This window comes from Dasypus novemcinctus, chromosome 19, assembly GCF_030445035.2.
Source record: "Dasypus novemcinctus isolate mDasNov1 chromosome 19, mDasNov1.1.hap2, whole genome shotgun sequence".
Taxonomy (NCBI): domain Eukaryota; kingdom Metazoa; phylum Chordata; class Mammalia; order Cingulata; family Dasypodidae; genus Dasypus; species Dasypus novemcinctus.
In genome coordinates this window covers 17656731-17675535 of record NC_080691.1, presented here as the reverse complement: position 1 = coordinate 17675535, position 18805 = coordinate 17656731, and the positions used below count along the sequence as shown (strand labels likewise).

Genomic DNA, 18805 nt, shown 5'->3' with positions numbered 1-18805 from the left:
AAACAGTGCCTCCCTGGAATGTCACCTCGACCTCAGCAGGGAGGGCCTGGGGAGCAGCACCCTCGTTCTGACGCACGAATTGATGCAGACACCTCACGGCAATCTACGGCCTTCCGGTGGCTCGGGGTCAGCGTGGGCTCCACTTTCCCTCTCACTCTCCACCTCTAATAAGCTGGGGAAAGTCCTGCCGGCTCTACCTTCAAAGTGCGTCCAGGATCCAACTCCTCCTTCTGCCACCTCCTCAGCTACCACCAGCTCTTTGCCCCGTCCTCCCACCCCTGCCCATTGCCTCAACCTCTGTCCTGCCCCCCTCACACCCACCCTCACAGCAGCACGAACGATCCTGGTAACCTAATCACCATGTCACCCCTCCGTTAAAAATTCTCCAGAGGGACTCCGCTCCACTCAGAGTAAACGCAAAAGTCCTCATCAAGAACGTGAATAGAAAGCCCACCGAATGGGAAACATATTTGCAAATCATATATTTGATAAGGATCTAATACCAGAATATATAAAGAACTCTTATAACTCTATAATAAAAAGACAACCCAATTTTAAATGTGGGAAAAGGATTTGAACTGACATTTTTCCAAAGAAGATATGTAAATGGCCAATAAGCACATAAAAAGATGTTCAACGTTGTTAGTCGTTAGGGAAATCCAAGTCAAAACTGCAATGAGATAACTACTTCACACCCAACAGCATGGCTATTATTTAAAAAAAAATATATATAAAAGTATTGGCAAGGGTGTGGAGAAATTGAAACCCTCATACATTCTGTGCCAGCTCTCTGTGTGTGTGGCCCCACTCCTGGGCAGGCTGTACTTTTTATCGCGCGGGTAGCTCTCCTTGTGCATGGGGCTTCCCTACATGGGGGACACCCCTGCGTGGCAGGGCGCTCCTTGCACCCATCAGGACTGCGCGTGGGCCAACTCACCACATGGGTCAGGAGGCCCTGGGTTTGAACCCTGGACCTCCCATGTGGTAGGCAGACGCTCTATCGGTTGAGCCAAATCTGCTTCCCTCCCTATAACTTTCCTGTTCTCACAGCCTTTCTGCTCCGCTCACTCTCCCCACTCCTGCTGCTCTGGCCTCTTTGTTATTTAAGCATAAGAATTGCTCCTACCTCAGGGCCTTTGTACTTGCTGTTTCCCCAGCCCGGAACAGTCTTCCTTAAATATTCACAAGGCTCAATTCTCCATCTCAATTCTCTATCTCCTCCAGGTCTTTGTTCAAATGCCACTTTCTAGGCAAGGCCCACCCTATTCAAATGGCACGTTCTAGCACAGCCCATCATTCCTTATGCCCTGCCTTATTTTTGCCCACAGCATTTATCACCATCTGACATTCTATGTCATTTACTTGATTCTCATCTGTTTCCTCATTTGAGTACACGCCACGTGAGAGTTGGACTTTTGTCTCTTTATTTCACTACCATGTCCTTGGCACATACAGGTGCTCAGTATTTGGTGAGTGAGTGAATGATGCTAAGAGAGGTTAAGTGACCTGCCCAAGATTACACAGCTACTAAATAACAGAGCCCACACTGGGACCTTGGGTCCACTGTACCATATCTGAGCTGGTGGGTCATCTCCAGCAGAGGGACTAACCTAGAGCAGGGGCTTCCAAACCTTAGTGTGTATGAGCATCACCTGGGATGAGGATGTGGCTGAGGCAACTGAGCTCTTGCCTACCACATGGGAGTCCTGGGTTTGGTTCCCGGCGCCTCCTGGAGATGATTAGCAAGACAGCGAGCTGGCACAGACGACAGGCACAGCAAGCTGACGCAACAAGGCAGGGAGCTGAGGTGGCTCAAGTGACTGAGCACCTCTCTCCCACAAGGGAGGTCCCAGGTTTGGTTCCTGGTGCCTCCTAAAGAGAAAACGATAAAGACAATTATTATGGAGACTCTTCTCTCAGCCTGTGAACATTAAATGTCATTTTAAGTATGTTTTAAAATCTTGTTCAATATTAATAAAGTTTTCTAAATTAAGAAAAAAAAAGCAAAAACAAGCAGGCACAGAGAGCACACAGTGAATGGACATAGAGAGCAGAAAGTGAGTGTAAACAACGAGGGAGGGGGGTATAAATAAAATTTTAAAAAAATCACCTGGGGAAGGACTTCAATAGCCATTTTTCCAAAGAAGATATACAAATGGCCAAAAAGCACATGAAAAGATGTTCAACATCATTAGTCAATAGGAAAATGCAAATCAAAACCACAAGGGAAGTTTTTTAAGGTAACATTTTTGGTGATGTATATATCTTCAAAAAAATACAATTTACAAAAATGATGGGATGGGGGTATGGGGAGTGGGTTATATGGAAACCTCTTACGTTTTTTAATGTAATGTTCTTTGTGATCTACTAACTTTAATTTTAAAAAGTTTAAAAAAAAATAAAGTGAATATGAAGATTAAAAAAAAAACCACAAGGAGGGAGCAGATGTGGCTCAAGCAGTTGAGCACCTGCTTCCCACACAGGAGGTCCCAGGTTTGGTTCCCAGTGCCTGCTAAAGATAAAAAGCAGGCAGACAAGGAGGAGACAGTGAACAGACATAGAGCAGGGAAAATGGGCAAACAATGAGCAAGAACAATGAGCAAGACAGTGAGCAAAAACAGAAAGCAAGCAGGGAGCAGATGTGGCTCAAGCAGTTGGGTGTGGCCCAGGTTCGGTACCTCATGCCTCCTAAGGGAAAAAACAGGCAGACAATGAGCAAAAACAAGCAGATGACAAGCTGGAACAATGAGCAGATAGTCAACGCAAACATCAAGGGGCAAAAAAACCCACAACAGAAAACAAAAAAAAAACCAATGAGCAAACAGATGAGGGAGCCATCTCAGGGGGAGGGGAAAAAAGGATTATATCTTAAAAAAAAAAAAAGACCCACAGGGGGAGGGAGAGGGGAAAAAAATAAATCTTAAAAAAAAAAAAGACCCACAAAGGATAGGGATCGGGGCACTTCTACTATGGACCCAGGAATTTCAAATCACTGGTGTGAGCTGTGATTTTTCTGGCACCCCCTTCAGATGTGTTTTATATAATGAACATTTACATGTTTTTTATTAGTTTTGTAACCTTGGATAAGCCCCTGAAACACTGTTGGTAAAATTCCTATCCTGTCTCACTGACATTTTAAGGTACGCAATAAAGCAGTATATCCTAAAACACACATACACACAACCATAAGGAGCTACCACGGTACACCCACTAGGATGGCTATACAAACAAAACAGAACAGAAAGTAAGTGTTGGTAAAGGATGCAGAGGAATTGGAGCCCTCGTACACTGCTGGTGGGAAGGTCAAATGGTACAGCCGCTGTGGAATACGGCGTACTGGATCCTCAAGAAGCTCAGCAGCGTTGACCCAGCAACCCCACTCGAGCATGCGCTCCAAAGGAATGGAAACAGGTACTCAAATTATTACACGTCAGTGCGTGTTCACAGCAGCGTTACTCACAACGGCCAAAAGGTGGAAACGGCCCAAATGTCCATCAACTGAGGACGAATCAAACAACTGTGGCATACCTGTTCAACGGAATATTGGGCAGCTACAGAAAGGAATGAAGTACCGCTACGTCTACGACTCGGAGGAACCCCAAAAACATGCCATGTGAAAGAAGGCGGGCACGAAAGCACGAAAGAGCGGACATTGCACGATTCTACTCATATGAAATATCCACAACAGGTAACCCCCGAGACAAAGCAGCCAGGTGCGGACCAGGGGCTGGGGGAGGAGGAAATCAGAGGGCGACTGCTCGTGGGTACAGGCATTCCTTTTTGGGTGAGGAAAACGTTTGGCACTAGATGGAAGTGGTAGTTGTACCATAATGTAATGTACTAAATGCCAACGAATTGTACATTTTAAAATAGTTTATCTTATGTGACTTTCACCTAAAAAAATAATTTAAAAATTACCACCAAACAAAGAACCACCGGGGAGCTTGGCAAGTGGCGGGTTCCTGCGTTCCACCTGTGTGGATGGTCTGATGCTGAGGACGACCCCCAGGCGTTGCCCGCAGAAGCGCAGCTTACGCAGGGGGATGGAGCTGAGCTTGCCAGGCCGCTGTCCTGGCCACCCAAGCCCCGGCCTCCGCCTGCCGCCCTTCTGCAGGTGGCCCTGGCTCAAGGCAGCAGCACTGACGCCTGCAGCCACCAACGCGCCCTGCCCCACTGGCAGGAGTGGGCCGAGCTCAGGACAGCAGGGACTCCAGAACACGGAAAGGGGGCACTGAAATAGAGACACAGGCAGAAAGGGACTCCAGCCTCGATGGTGACCTGCGGCCAGGAGGGAGAACCCCAGAGGGCAGGGCCGAAATGCCGGCCTGCCTGGGAGAGTCCGGGACAGACTGTTCTGGGAAAAGACACTTGAAAGGAGACACCACCCACCAGGGCAAGTCAAGTGTCCAAAGAGCCGCAGGCAGCAGGGCGGGGTGGGGCTTGGGTCTGACCAGAAGAGCCAGGACAGGCAGCCTGACTCATGCCTTCGGGCTGTCTCCACAACTCCGTGAGGACGCTGTGTCCTGGGGGTCCATCTCCATGGTCCACTCCCCTCTGCTGAGCACCGGGGCTGCCCACCCTGACAGCTCTACCCCGGGCCAGTGTCCTCTCCAGGAGGTCACGTAGCGCAGGCCTGGTGGACGGCGGGCACTCAGCGCAGCGCTTCTTTTCCCCAGCCCAGGTGAACCATGGAGCATCCTTGGATGTCTAATAGTTAACCCAGCATTTATTGGGCACCAACTTTGTGCAGGATGCTGAGTTCATTACTGGCAAGAGAAGAGATGAATCAGCCAGGTGGGGCTGGAGGGAGGGTCACCACAAAGAGATACTTACAGTGAAACAACTGGGGAGAACAGGAGGTTCCCCAAAAGGTTAAACACGATTACCATGTGACTTGGCAATTCCACTCCTGGGAATAGTTCTCAAAAGAACTGAAAACAGGGACCGAACAGATACTTGTACACCAATAATCACAGCGGCATTATTCACAAAAGCCGAAAAGTGGGAGCCAAGGTCCACAACAGATGAATGGATAAAGAAAATGTGGTACATACAGAAAATATTATACAGCTGTATGAGAATGCTGCAATATGGATGAGCCCTGAAAACATTATGCTGACTCAAATATGCCAGATAGAAAAAGACAAATATTGTCTGACCTCGTGTATATGAAATATCTAGAATAAGCAAATTCACAGACACAGAGGAGACTGAGGGGAGAGGGGAAATGGGGAATTAATGCTTAAGGGAGGAAGCGGACTTGGCCCAGTGGTTAGGGCGTCCGTCTACCACATGGGAGGTCCACGGTTCAAACCCTGGGCCTCCTTGACCCGTGTGGAGCTGGCCCATGCTCAGTGCTGATGTGTGCAAGGAGTGCCGTGCCACGCAGGGGTGTCCCCTGCATAGGGGAGCCCCACATGCAAGGAGTGTGCCTCATAAGGAGAGCTGCCCAGTGCGAAAGAAAGTGCAGCCTGCCCAAGAATGGTGCCGCCCACACGGAGAGCTGACAGCAAGTTGACGCAACAAAAAGAAACACAGATTCCCGAGGCACTGACAACAACGGAAGTGGACAAAGAAGATGATCCAGCAAATAGACGCAGAGAAGACACAACTGGGGCGGGGGGCGGTGGGGGAAGGGAAGAGAAATTTAAAAAAAAATGCTTGATGGGTAGAGAGTTTCTGTTCTGGCTGGTGAGAAAGTTCTGGAAATAGTGGTGATAGTATCACAATATTATAAATGTACTCAGTGTTACTGAATTGCACACTTAGAGCGGCCCCTGTGCTAGGGGTTTTGATGAATGTGTAGTTCATCGGGCACTCAGCGCACCAGGTGTTCAGACCAGAGGTTGCAAACTGGCAGCCCTCAGACCACATCAGCCCCCCACATGTGGTTTGTTTGGCCTTCACTGTGACTGAAAACTCCTTTGAATTACTTGCCAATTTTTTTTTTTTTTTAAGATTTATTTAGGGAAACGGACTTGGCCCAGTGGTTAGGGAGTCCATCTACCACATGGGAGGTCCGCGGTTCAAACCCCGGGCCTCCACGACCCGTGTGGAGCTGGCCCCTGCGCAGTGCTGATGTGTGCAAGGAGTGCAGTGCCACACAGGGGTGTCCCCTGCGTAGGGGAGCCCCACGCGCAAGGAGTGCACCCATAAGGAGAGCCGCCCAGCGCGAAAGAAAGAGCAGCCTGCCCAGGAATGGCGCCGCCCACACTTCCCGTGCCGCTGACGACAAAAGAAGCGGACAAAGAAACAAGACGCAGCAAATGGACACAGAGAACAGACAGCCGGGGGACGGGGGCGGGATTAAATAAATAAATAAATCTTTAAAAAAAGGAAGAAGAATTATTTATTTCTCTGTCTTTGTCCACTGTCTGCTCTCTGTGTCCACTCCCTGTGTGTTCTGTGTCTGCTTATTCTCATTAGGCGGCTCTGGGAACCAATCCTGGGACCTTCTGGAGTGGGAGAGAGGCGATCATTCTCTTGTACTACCTCAGCTCTCTGGTCTGCTAAGTCTTATTATCTCTCCTCTGTGTCTTTTTGTTGCATCACCTTGCTGAGCCAGCTCTCTGCGTGGGCGGCACTCCTGCGTGGGGTGGCACTCTGTGTGGGCCAGCTCGCCGCGCAGACCAGCTTGCTCTCACCAGGAGGCCCTGGGCATTGAACCCTGGACCTTCCAGAGGGTAGACGGGAGCCCAGTTGCTTGAGCCATGTCTGTTTTCCCTGCCAGATATTTTAAATCAGGAGTTTGGGCTTTCTTTCAGAAAAAAAAAATTGGCCACATTGGACCCATATTCCCATATGGCAACGGTGGGCTGGGAAGAATAGCAGCTGTTGTTTTTCACACCTGCCCACCCCAGCCCTTTTCCTCCCCACCCCTGAACCCCGTGGGTATCGGGGGCACCAGGAATGGACCCAAATCTGAGGCTCACATACTCCCTCCAGCCCCTCCCTCCCCAGAAATCTCAGGCCCTGCCCCTGGAAGGGCTATCTGAGGGGGTCCACGTGGAGAGCGGAGAGCAGGTAAAGGCCTTTCCAGGATTTCCAAACCCTCGCGGCCCCAGAGGCCTTTTGACAAGCTGCAGGCTCCTCTCTGGGCCTTCTTCGCCCCACCTAGCCCTCGACCATCCAGTAATGTGCCAAGGGCCTTCCTGCCCAGACATCCCGGGGCTGCTGGCAACGCGAGCCTTCCCAGCCGCGGCAGTTCCCTGCTCTTCCCCCGCGGGCTGTAATGGCCAAGGCAATGGAGGCTTCTTTTCTCTGGGGTCCAAACAGCTCTTTGGGGGGGAGAGGACCCTGATCCCCTTCAGAGCCTGGGGGATTCCCAACCAGGCTGGTAAGAGTCCTGACTTCTGGGCTGCGGTCTGCTAGTACAGGAAGAAGGAAAGTGGGGCGCCAGCTTTCCCGAGGGCCACCAGGTGGTGATGACCGTGCCGCGGCAGCCCGGGACTGGCCCGTCCATTCAGAGAGGGCCAGCGAAGGCTCTACCTGGGGCAGCAGTCGGGCCTGACGGGGCAGCGGGCCGTCTAGGCTTACTCCACGAGGGCCACAGGGGCGGCTCAGGTTATCTTGGCGCAGCTGGGGCCTCTGCCGGGTTGCTCCCGGGTCCCTGGAGGCCTGACTTGAGAGAGATACCCTGAGGCCGCGGCTGCTTTCCAGGGAGGCCGGGAGACCGGCTGGCACACCGTGGGGCCCGTGCGGAGGCAGGCACAACCACAGCCAGGGCTGTCTGTCTGAGGCCTGGCCTCCTGGAAGGTTCCTCGCTGCCGAGGGGCGTCGAGGCTACTTTCTGGGTCCCCTCAGCCCTAGAACACCCTTCTGAGCAGCCCCTGGCCCAGCAAGGGTAACGACCTTTGCGTTTTGGTGCCCCTTGGGACCTGCGGGCATAGAATGCCCAAAAGTCCTGCCTTACACGCCAGCCTCTGGACCCGTCTGCTTTCCCTGTACAGAATCCTTGATTTCAAAAAAGTCTACCAAGAAATCACAACCTGTACAGGCAGAGACATCAAGGAGGTGATTTTTAATTTTATAGATTTCTTACTGATTTTTTTTCCCCCTTAGGTACCAGGACCAGATTGAACCCAGGACCTCGTATGTGGAAGCTGGAGCTCAACCACAGAGCTACATAGGCTCCCCTGGGTTGTTTTTTCGTTTGTTTGCTTGTTGTTTGTTTGTTTTTGTTTGTTTCTAGAAGGCACCAGGAACCAAACCTAGGTCCTGGGAAGCAGGCGCCCAACCGCTTAAGCCACACCCGCTCCTTCTTACTGATCTTATCTGAAGTGCTTTAGACACGGACCCAACCTCATTTTCTTAAGGATTTATACATTTAACCATGAAAGGCAGGAAAGCCTTCAGTTAAAAGATAAGGAAAGAGATGAACCTTGAAAACTTAATCCCAAATGAAAGAAGCCAGTCATGAAGGACATGTATGATTCCATTTATATGAAATGTCCCAAATGGGCAAATCTACAGAGATAAAAAGTAGAAGCGGACTTGGGTCAACGGATAGTGTACGCCTATCACATGGGAGGTCCGCGGTTCAAACCCCGGGCCTCCTGACCCGTGTGCAGCTGGCCCATGCGCAGTGCTGATGGTGCAAGGAGTGCCGTGCCACGCAGGGGTGTCCCCCGCGTAGGGGAGCCCCATGCGCAAGGAGTGCGCCCTGTAAGGAGAGCTGCCCAGCGTGAAAGAAAGTGCAGCCTGTCCAGGAGTGGTGCTGCACACATGGAGAGCTGATGCAGCAAGATGACAGAACAAAGAGACACAGATTCCCGGTGCCGCTGACAAGAATAGAAACAGACACAGAAGAACACACAGCGAACGGACACAGAGAACAAACAACCAGGGCAGGGGGGAGGGGAGGGGAGAGACATAAATAAAAATAAATCTTAAAAAAAAAAAAGTAGATTAGTGGTTGCCCAAGGCTTGCTGGGTGGGATGGGGGTGACTGCTGATGGATTGGGGGTTTCTTTATGGCCTGATGGAAATGTTCTGGAACTAGATGGTGGTGATTGTTACTCAATATAGTGAGTATCCTAAAAGCAACTGACTTGCATGGTATGTGAATTATATGCAGAACTGTTATACAGAACATAAGGAAGGAGCCCTGTCTCCTGGAGCTGGCACTGAAAGGACAGTGATGCAGCTCAGAAAGGACCACATACGCCGAGGGGAAGATCAGCCTCACAGAGGCCCCTGTGAGAATGGCTTCCTCTCCGGCCCTGGGTTCTTCCATAGCTATGTCCCCCCCACGAATCCTACCCCAGGGCCAGCCCCCGCCCCCAGCCACACCCTGCAGGGTCTCCAGTCCAGCCTGGCTGCTCCCCCTGCCTGGGACCGCCTGCCCCGCATCCCACTGTGGGACTCCTACCCATCCAGGAAGACCCGCCTGGGTGTCCTAAGGCCCGCTCCACTCCCACTGCCCGCCCCATCCCAGAGGCACTGGCTAATCGACTCAGTCTACGGCATGGAGGCCGCCAGCAGAGGTGGAGAGCCAAGGGGAAGGTCTGCAGCCGGCAGGTACCCTGCTTCGTTCCAGAGCATCCCGAGCTCTGCAAAGCTCAGCAGGCCCCGTTTCTTCCCCACCTCCCAGGGCTGCCAAAGGGGAAAGCTGGAACCCACAGGCAGCGCGGCCAAGAAGGTGTGAAACGTCCCTGTCTTTGCTGCTAAGGGACCTGGAGCCTCGTGGCTGGGGTGATGGCCTTGGGACTGGCGTTTGGACAGGCCCTCCTGCCAGGAGACAGGCTGAGCTCTCAGGGTCCCCAGGGGCAGGAGCCCAAGGGGTGGGCGCAGGGGTGCTCCCGCCCTGCACTGGGCCTAGGGCCTCTTTGTCCTCTGCCTCCCCCTCCCTCCCGCTGCACGGCTTCAGCGCAGCCCTCCCCCTTTCTCTCCTAGATCGCTGCAGTCGGCTCTGCCTGTTCTAACTGTCCTCCACGATGACAGAACCAGAAAAACCAGAGCTGACGGCTGCCTCCCCTGCTGTGGAGGGATCCACGTCAGCCACGGCGTTCTCGGCCCTGACTAGGGCACAGCGGGGCAACTGCTGTTTCTGCCCGTCCTTCTGGCACTTCTGGTCAAGTTGCTGCAATTTTCCTTTGCAGAAACACCTCTTTCCCACTCTCAGCCCATGCGGCTTGTGTGAGCACCACCGGGGGCGGGCGCGTGACCCAGGAACGGACAATAGCACATTCTAGACCTCTGGGCACAATGCCTGGCTCAGTGATGGGCCGAGGAGAGGGTCTGCAGAGACTTTTGCTGGGTTCTTAAGAAAGAGGCAGTCCCTTTCTGCTGGAATTGCTAAGCCGGCCAAGCACCAGGGGCTGCTTTACATGGCGAGAGCCTGCTTGAGAATGACACCAAAATGGAGCAAACACAGCTGCGGGGAGGGCTGACACAGATTCCTTGCAGCATCACCTGGGCACCTGGAACCAGCTACACCTAAAGCTGCCCCTAACCTGAGGCTTTTAGTTACACAAGCCAATTGGAGCAGTTTGAAACTATTAATGAATTCCAAAAAGAAATATTGGATTATGTTTGCAAACTGGTCTTCTCCTCTGGGCATATTGAGTGTATTGGATTCAGAGATCTTACTTTTACTTGATTAAATAACAATTAAGGCTTTGATTGGGCCACGTCAGTAGGGCATTGAGTCCCTGCCTCCTTGGTGGGTGGGGACTCACCGAGAAACTGCATCACAGGGAAGGGAGTTTTGAGTTTTGAGCTGGAGCGAGGGAAGTGAGCACACAGAGGAGCAGAGCAGCTGAGCCCAAAGAGAATTGAGCCCCAGGGAGAGAGACAGAGCTGGCTGACTGATAATTGACAGCTGGCCTTACGGAGAGGGCAAGGCAGCTGAGCCTGGAGAGACATGAGCCACAGAAGAGAGACGAGCCCTATGCCAGCCTACAACTGAGATGGGAAGAAGCTGGACTCATGGAGCCTCAGGAGGAAGGACGAAGGCTGAACCCTTGCAGACGTCGCCCGCCGTCTTGTGTCAACAGGTGGTAACAGACTTTCGGTGAGGAAGTACCTCTTATGGTGCCTTGAGTTGGACTCTTTAGGACCTTGTAACTGTAAGCTTCTACCCCAAATAAATACCCTTTATAAAAGCCAACAGACTTCTGGTACCTTGCATCAGCACCCCTTTTGGCCAGTACATATACAGCCAACAAATGTTTGTTGTATGAAAGAACAAGCCCCAAGCTTTCCCCTGGCATCTCACAGTACTTTTCTGACACAGCATGTCCATCTTCCACACTTCCCCCCCGTCAAAATCTTAGCATTATCACTTGCGATTGAGCTGAAGGAGCAGTTCTTCCATGAAACTCCACGTCACCTCCATCAGGACCAAGTGCCCATCCTCTGAGTTCCTGGCACACTTGGGTCCCGCAGCTCTGAAGCAGGTCCTTGGGTGCAGCCATCAGAGCCCTGGGCCTGCCTGGGTTTTAGCTGCAGCTGGGTCCACACTGGCAAGGACCCACCTCAAGCACACACTGCGTCTTTCCATTCATGCCCTGGATCTGCTCTGCGAGTTCAACCCAGAAGCCTGGGGGAGGTAACGACCTTTGCCAACTGGGGTCAGGAGCTGGTGGATAAATTTCCCTCAGAAACACAATTCTGGGAGGTTCTCTAAGTGCCTCTCAGAGGCCCTGCTGCTGAGGGCAGTGACCTCGAGGACACAGGCTCAAGTCCACTTTCCTCCTTCCCTGTCTCACTCTCCTCCTTTTTTGGATCACCTTCCAAATAACCACCTGCCCGAAGTCCTATTCTCCAGTTCTGCTTCAGGGGATCCCAAACTAAGATGGTCCCCTCCCACCTTCAGTGTGGCCGCTGGTGTCCAAGTCTGTCCCCAACTGGGCTGTCCGTGACCCTCAGAGCGCCTGCACAGCCTCTCCACGGCCCAGCCAGCCTACAGGACCGACCCTGCCCCACCGCTCTGATCCTGTTCCGACCTCCTTCCCCCTCGCTGATGCCTGTCAGCCATCCTGGCCTTCCTACAGCCCCGCAATTGCACTGCAGTTTCTCCAGCCACAGGGCCTTTGAACGTGCCATTCCCTTTTCCTGGCACTCACTTCCCCTTCACCTAGTTTAGTCTCACTCATCCTTATGATATTAAATCAAAGAAGACCTCTTTGGGGAAGCCTTCCTGATATCCCCAGACTAATATAGTCATAATAGCAACAGCTAACACTTAGAGAAACCTTACTATATGACGGAGTTCAAAGCACCTTAATCCATTCTTGTGGGTGTGGACCCATTGTAAGGAGAATTTTTTTCTTTTTTAAGATATATTTATTTACTTTTACTTCTTTATACCACCCCCTCCCCCAGATGGTTCTCTTGTCTCTTTGTTCATTGTTTGCTTGTCTTCTCCAGGAGGCACTGGGAACCGAACCTGGGACCTCCCGCATGGGAAGCAGGTACCCAGAGGCCTGAGCCACATCCATTTCCTTCACAGCCTTTTAAATGAACTCACTTAATTTCCACAATAACTCTCTGAGGGTAGGTACAGTTATTATGCCCATTTTAGAGACGAGGGACCTGAGGCACAGAGAGACGAAAGCACACATCCAAAGTCAGAGGCAGGAAGTAGCAGAGCCTGGACTTGAACTCAGCAGTCCAGCTCTAGATCCCTGCAGCTAGCCATGCCCCAGCTCCTCCCTCGGGGCCCCACGACCCCTCCTTTACTCAAATCACCTTGTGTTACCTTGAGAGAGAACCACACGCCGTAAAATCCGCCCTTTTAAAGCTGACATCCACAGACCTGTGCAGCCGTCCCCACCCAGGTACAGCACCTCTTCATCCCCCGAAAGCAAACCCCACACCCGTCGCAGCCACTCCACTCTCCCCCACCCCAGCCCCCACTGTCCATGGGTCTGTTCTGGGCAGCTCGCAGCAATGGAATCACATGGCAGAGTCTTTCCCGGAGGGTCATGTTTTCAAGGTGTGTCCCTGTTGTAGCTGACTAATACTCCACTGTATGGACAGACCACATTTTGTTTCTCCATTCATTCGCTGATGGACATTTGAGTTGTCTTCACTTTTAGGCAATTGTGAATAATGCTGCTCTGTCTGTGTACAGGTTTTGGTGTGTGGACATAGGTTTTGTTTCTCTTGGGTATCCACCTAGATTTGCCAGGCACATAGTATTGTGTGATTATTTGGCTAATATCTGTCTCCCATACTAAACTGGGAGCTCCATGTGACTAGGGGCCAGAGCGATTTATTGTTCACCATTTTATCCCCAGTGCCCGCCACAGAGGCAACAATTATTTGGATGAATGAATGAATGAACGAGCAGCGGATGCACAGTGACCACCACTGGGAGTCCAGGTCCAGCTCTGCCTCTGCCCAGATGTGTGTCCTCAGCCCAGTGGCTGGTTGTCTCTGGACCTCCCATTTCCTTGTGTGCAAGGGCGACGAGGCCTGCCTGCCCTGAGCCAGCCCACAGACCTCCCCCCGGGCCACCCTCACCTCAGCTTCCCGCTCACCTCGGGCTCCTCCTCCCCGTTCTGGCTGAGCTCCCCCTGCAGCTTCTCTCGCAGCTTCCCCAGCTCTGCCCGCAGGCTGCCCATCTCCTGCTCCTTGGTCTGCAGGTCTGCCTCCAGTTCTACCTTCTGTTCAATCAGGGCCTTCCCCTGGGCCTCCACCACCGTGACTCGGTGCCGAAGGTCATGGTTGATCTTCATCAGCCGGGTCTGCTGCTGCTGCAGCTGCGGAAAGAGGGGAGGCCAATGGGCAGGGTTGCCACACACAGTAGCCTAGGCTGTGCGCTGCACAAAGACAAACTTTCTACAGGTGTGCCATTCATACGCTAGGCATCTTATTTGTTTGTAACTTTTTCATATTCTTATTACTGTTGATGCCAAAGATGGGCAATTTGTATAGTTATGATAATTTTATGACAGATGAAGGAGAAATGTCTTGTCAGACTTAGTATATTGTGGAAGTAACATGAGAAAGGGGTGCCTTTTCCTAATTCACTTGTATGGTGAATTAGCGTGGACCCTGCCGGCATCCCCAGGAAAGGCCTGAAGAGGGTGGGCTGGAGGCAGCCTCAGGGGTCAGGGGACAGGCTAGCAGGGTCCCGGGACCTCCCCCAGGTGTGGATGGCAGCTAGTGCGCGGGCTCTTCCTGGGAAGAGCAGGGCTGTGGTCCTCCCAGGCTGCTGTTTCAGGGCTGGATCCCCACCCCGGGGGAGCCAAAAGGACGAGGCCAAGGGGAGAAGGGGAACCCTCTGAGGGGAGGTCTGGCCTCTTGCCGGCACCTGCTGGCCGGGAGGGGGGACACGGCTGTGGACTCGTCACTTACGGCCTCGACGTCCTCGTTTTTCAGGCCGAGCTCCCTGTCCTTGGCGCGGATCTCATCCCGCTGCTTGTCCACCACCTCCTTCAGCTTCTTCATCACCTGCCGCTCCCGTTCCGACATGCCTGGCGGGGGGCAGGTGAGACCGGCAAGTGAGTCCGCTTCCTGCCAGAACGGAGCCTGAGGCCTCCGCCTGGCCCGCCTCTCCTCCCTCCGCCCGCGGCGGCCCACTTTCTGGCCCCTGAACCTCCAAGCTCGTCCTGCCTCAAGGCCATTCCCTCTGCAAGTCCCTTCTCCCGTGACGCCCCCATCTGTCAAGCCTCAGCCCAAATGCCACCCTCTCAGGGAGGGAGGCCTTTCCTCCCGTGACCACCCAGGAAAATGGAGCCCCCGCCCCGCTTCGCCCTGCGCCAGCCCGTTCATTACGGCCACACCACTCTTTACAACCAGTGAGCGTCTTTTTTTTTTTTTTAAGATATATTTTATTTATTTCTCTCCCCTTCCTCGCCTCCCCCCATTGTCTGCTCTCTGTGTCTGTTCACTGTGTGTTCTTCTGTGTCCACTTGTATTCTTGTCAGCGGCACGGGAACCTGTTTCTTTTTGTTGCGTCATCTTGCTGTGTCAGCTCTCCGTGTGTGCGGCGCCATTCCTGGCAGGCTGCGCTTTCTTTCGCGCTGGGCGGCTCTCCTTACAGGTGCACTCCTTGCGCGTGGGGCTCCCCTACGTGGGGAACACCCCTGCCTGGCACGGCACTCCTTGCGCACGTCAGCACTGCACGTGGGCCTGCTCCACACGGGTCAAGGAGGCCCGGGGTTTGATCCTTGGACCTCCCATTTGGTAGGTGGACGCCCTATCAGTTAAGACAAATCCACTTCCCACCAGTATGCGTCTTGAACGTTCTTTCACGTAGTGATTCAGGGGGTAGGCTCTGGGGATCAGATCCTGGATCCCCCACTTAAGAGCTATGTGACTTTGGGCCGTCCTGGGCCTCAGTTTCCATGTCTATAAAATGGGGGTGATAATAGTACCTACCACTCAGGCTCCCCCACCCCACCAGAAGGGCAAGGCCTCGTCTGATCTACTTGCTGTTAAACTTTCTGGGCCTGACATGCTGCCTGGCATGTAGGAGGTGCTTGGTAAGTGATCTGGTGATCTGGTGAACTGATGATGGGGGCTGGGCTGACAGCAACCCTGCTCCCCAGAGGCGTGACAGGCCGGACTGCAGCTGAACAATGGAGAAGCATGCCCCCTGCAACCTCTCGCTGGGACGCAGGGCTTGTATGGCCAGATGTGCCGACCTCCAGGAAGAGCTGTTTTCCTCCATGCCTTCCTCCCCAAGGCTCTCCTTCTGGGGCTTAGTGGAGTGAGCTATGCCGCTGGAGGGCAGAGGGGGCACTGGGCTGTGTTCCGTCCGCTGGCCTGGTGCGCCGGCCATGTGGGCAACCCTGACCGCAGAGGCAACCGAGGCGGGGCAGCCGGGTCGTTGCTGCCGATGCCGCCCGCAGTGCCCTTGGTGCTCCCACAGGCGGTGTGTGGGCAGAGAAGACCCCGGCCCTACCCTTGAAGGGATTTACGCAGCAGCTGGCAGCATGGAACACGGGACAGTCCCGGAGGGCAGCCGTCCCGCCTCCGTCGTCTCTGCACGTCACAGACGCTCCGGGCTGGCTGAGGGAACCCGGACCCAGGGTGGCTGGTGGGTCACCTGCTGAGCTGGGGGATGCTGCAGGCTGAAGAATGGACCCCCCCCGAAGACACCCATGCCCGAAACCCTGGAACTGGAGGACGTGAACTTACACAGCAAACGACGGGGTCTTAGAAGGTGTGGCTGAGGGCGCGTCCTTGAGAGGGGAGGCTGGGACCCACACAGAGGAGGCCAGTGAAGACGGAGCTGCGAGGGAGAGAAGGTTCTGCCCGTTGAGCCTGGAGTGATGCACCACAGGCCAAGGAATACCCACGGCCCCAGGAGCGGCGAGGGGCAAGGAAGGACTCTCTCCTCACGCCCCTGGACAGACAGCCGCCTCCAGAGCAGGGGGAGGATGGATTTCGGTTGTTCCCAGCCACCAAGTCCGGGTGGTTTCCAGTCTTAGGAAGCGGATACCGGGACAGCTAAGGACAGGTGGGTTTGTGGCCAGGATGAAGGGGTCAGTCTCGGACCTGCTGGGCGTGATGCTGTGGGGTCTTCAGGTAGGTGACCGGGTGTGTGAGGCTGGAAGATTCCAGGCTAGAGAGACGGATGGAGTTGGAAGCCTTGGAATGGATGAGCTGGCTCAGGTGGGTGTAGCTGCGTGGGGGGGGGGCGGGGGCGGGGCTGGACCCTAACAGGCTGCATGGAGCAGGAGGGAAAGGCTAAGGAGACCAGGAAGGAGCAGCCAGCGAGGAAAGGTGAGTGTGCCCGTGCATGCAAATAAGACCAGTGGCAGGGAGAGACCTGGCGGTTTAAGAGAGAGGCCGGCAGGGGCGCTGAGCGACTGGGAGGCCCCAGAAAGTAACGGAGAAAGGGGAGCTTGAACGCCAGGTTCCATCGTAGTTCATGGCTTATGACGTTTGCAATGACACTGTCTTCTCTGTGCCTCTGATCCTCCTCTGCAAAATGGGTACGCTAATGGTTTTTCCCTCCTCCGCCAGATCTGACCACGACGTAGACGTAAAGTAAGCACAGGAGGAAATGACACAATGAAAATAGGATCTTTTCCTAGCAGTGGGCTTAGAGGACATCAAGTCAGTCCATTCAGCCTCTTTCCTGCACCTGATGGAGCTCCCTGCTAAGCTGAGGGTGAGAGCTATGACAGGTCTCTCAGAAATGCCTGCCAAGGGGAAAGCGATGGAAGGAAGGGCTGAGAAGCCGCATCAGAAAGACTACGATGAAAAGGACTGGCAAGGCCAAGTGCTGGCAAAACGCAGAGCAACTGCAGTGCTTGTACAGTGCAGGCGGGAATGCTACTGTGGAACACTGGCATTACCTACTACAGCCAACACGCGCGCCGGTGATGTTTACGTGCACGTGTCACCTTGGCCCGGTTATGGTGTCCAGTTGTGTGGCCAAGAAGCACCGGCCGGATTGTTACTAGGAGGGTATTCTGTGGATTGACATCATCAGTCAGCTGACTGCATCTACGGCTGACTACGTCTAGCCTCAACAAGGCAGAGTGCCTTCAGCAATGAGAGATGCCTCATCCAATCTGCTGGAGGCCTTAAAGGGAGCACTGACGATTCCAGCCCTTAGGAAGGAGAATCTCTATCTCTACTTCAGTCAGTCTCCTTCTGGGGAATTCATCAAAGCCTTCATCAGAGTTCCCAACCTGCAGCCTGCCCTACGGAATTCGACCTGCCAATCCCATGGCAGCGTGTGCCAAACCCTCTAGTAAATCTCCTGTTTACATACACGTGTATGTATCTCCTGTCGGTTCTGTTACTCTGGAGCATCCCAACCAAGGCACATACACCATGATCCAGCCACTGCATCCTGGGTACATTCCTAGTAGTTGTGAGTGCATATGTCCAGGAAGGACGATGTCAAATAAACTGCCATACAGGTGAACACTTATGTGGCTGATTAAAAGGCGGGACATACTGAGAAGTGAACAGGGTGAGAGACAATCCACATAGTACACACAGAGAAATGCTCACAGCAATTTTATTCAAAATAGCGCCAAGCTAGAAACAACCTAAATGCCCAGCAACAGGAGAATGGATAAATTATCTGTGGTATTAGCAACAGAATACTAACAAAGGAATGAAAAAGAACCAACTACTATTTTATACAACCACATGGATAATTCTCTCAGACATTAATGCAGAGTGAAAAAGCTAGACTCAAAAAGTACATCCTAGCATTTCCAGGAAAATGGAGGACTAGAGAGACACAGGACTCTCTTCTCTCCCAGAAAAGTAGCTGGAGGACAGACAGAAACTGCATGGGAAAATGTTCTAGGGCTTAGGACACCAGGGGAAGGCTGGACACCAGCCAGACAAGAGGGGGCAAAGAAAAAGAAAAAGACCCTTGACAGGAAAAGTCTGTGAGTAAAAGCTGCAGCTGCAGGCACCCACCCCCCTACCCTTGGAGCAGACAGCTTTGAGTCCTCTGGCCGGGGGTTATGGACAAAGGGGGCCGCAGGGGTCCACTCCTCAGTAAATGGGGGAGAGAGGGATGCAGCCTCAGGCTGATTCGGCTTTTGGCCAACAGATTTGGTCTGCTGTGTCCCAGGAGCCCTGCCAGGCCGGGTGGGGCTGCCCCACAGTTCGCCCTGGTAGCTGGCAGAGGACTAGAGAGATCCAAACTTCTCAGACGTCCTCCCTACTGACCAGGACTGGCTGTTGAGGACCCAGAGGCGGATGGGATTATTTCCTACCCGCCTAAAGGGAGGGGCTGCCAGCAAAGGATGGGGAACAGCTCCTGAGAAAGTTTGGACTGTCTGTGAGGCTCTGAACAGCCTCGAGGGGAGCATCCTCTGTCACATAGTTGCGGTGGGTGTTGCAGTGAACACACTCCCACCAGGTTTTGAGT

At 53.3% G+C, this 18805-nt stretch overlaps 2 protein-coding genes across 5 annotated transcripts in view; one reads left to right on the top strand and one right to left on the bottom strand.

Annotated features, from left to right (window-relative positions):
* SNRNP35 (small nuclear ribonucleoprotein U11/U12 subunit 35) overlaps positions 1 to 13173 on the top strand; it is a 38891-nt gene extending 25718 nt beyond the window's left edge. Inside the window, exons 1-2 of one of the 2 annotated variants that reach the window (XR_011646472.1) lie at positions 3062 to 3688; positions 8062 to 13173. The gene's annotated coding sequence lies outside the window, so the exon portion shown is untranslated. Of the gene's footprint in view, positions 1 to 3061; positions 3689 to 8061 lie in introns of those variants that run through there. The other variant, XR_011646471.1, reaches the window with a different exon arrangement.
* The window catches only part of RILPL1 (Rab interacting lysosomal protein like 1), a 61548-nt gene that overhangs the window by 17093 nt on the left and 25650 nt on the right, over positions 1 to 18805 (bottom strand). For all 3 annotated transcript variants that reach the window (XM_004459270.3, XM_004459272.4, XM_004459271.3), the window contains exons 3-4: positions 14308 to 14426; positions 13488 to 13709 (exon numbers count right to left, since the gene is read on the bottom strand). In XM_004459270.3, the coding sequence (XP_004459327.1) occupies positions 13488 to 13709; positions 14308 to 14426 (341 nt within the window). The remainder of the gene's footprint in view (positions 1 to 13487; positions 13710 to 14307; positions 14427 to 18805) is intronic.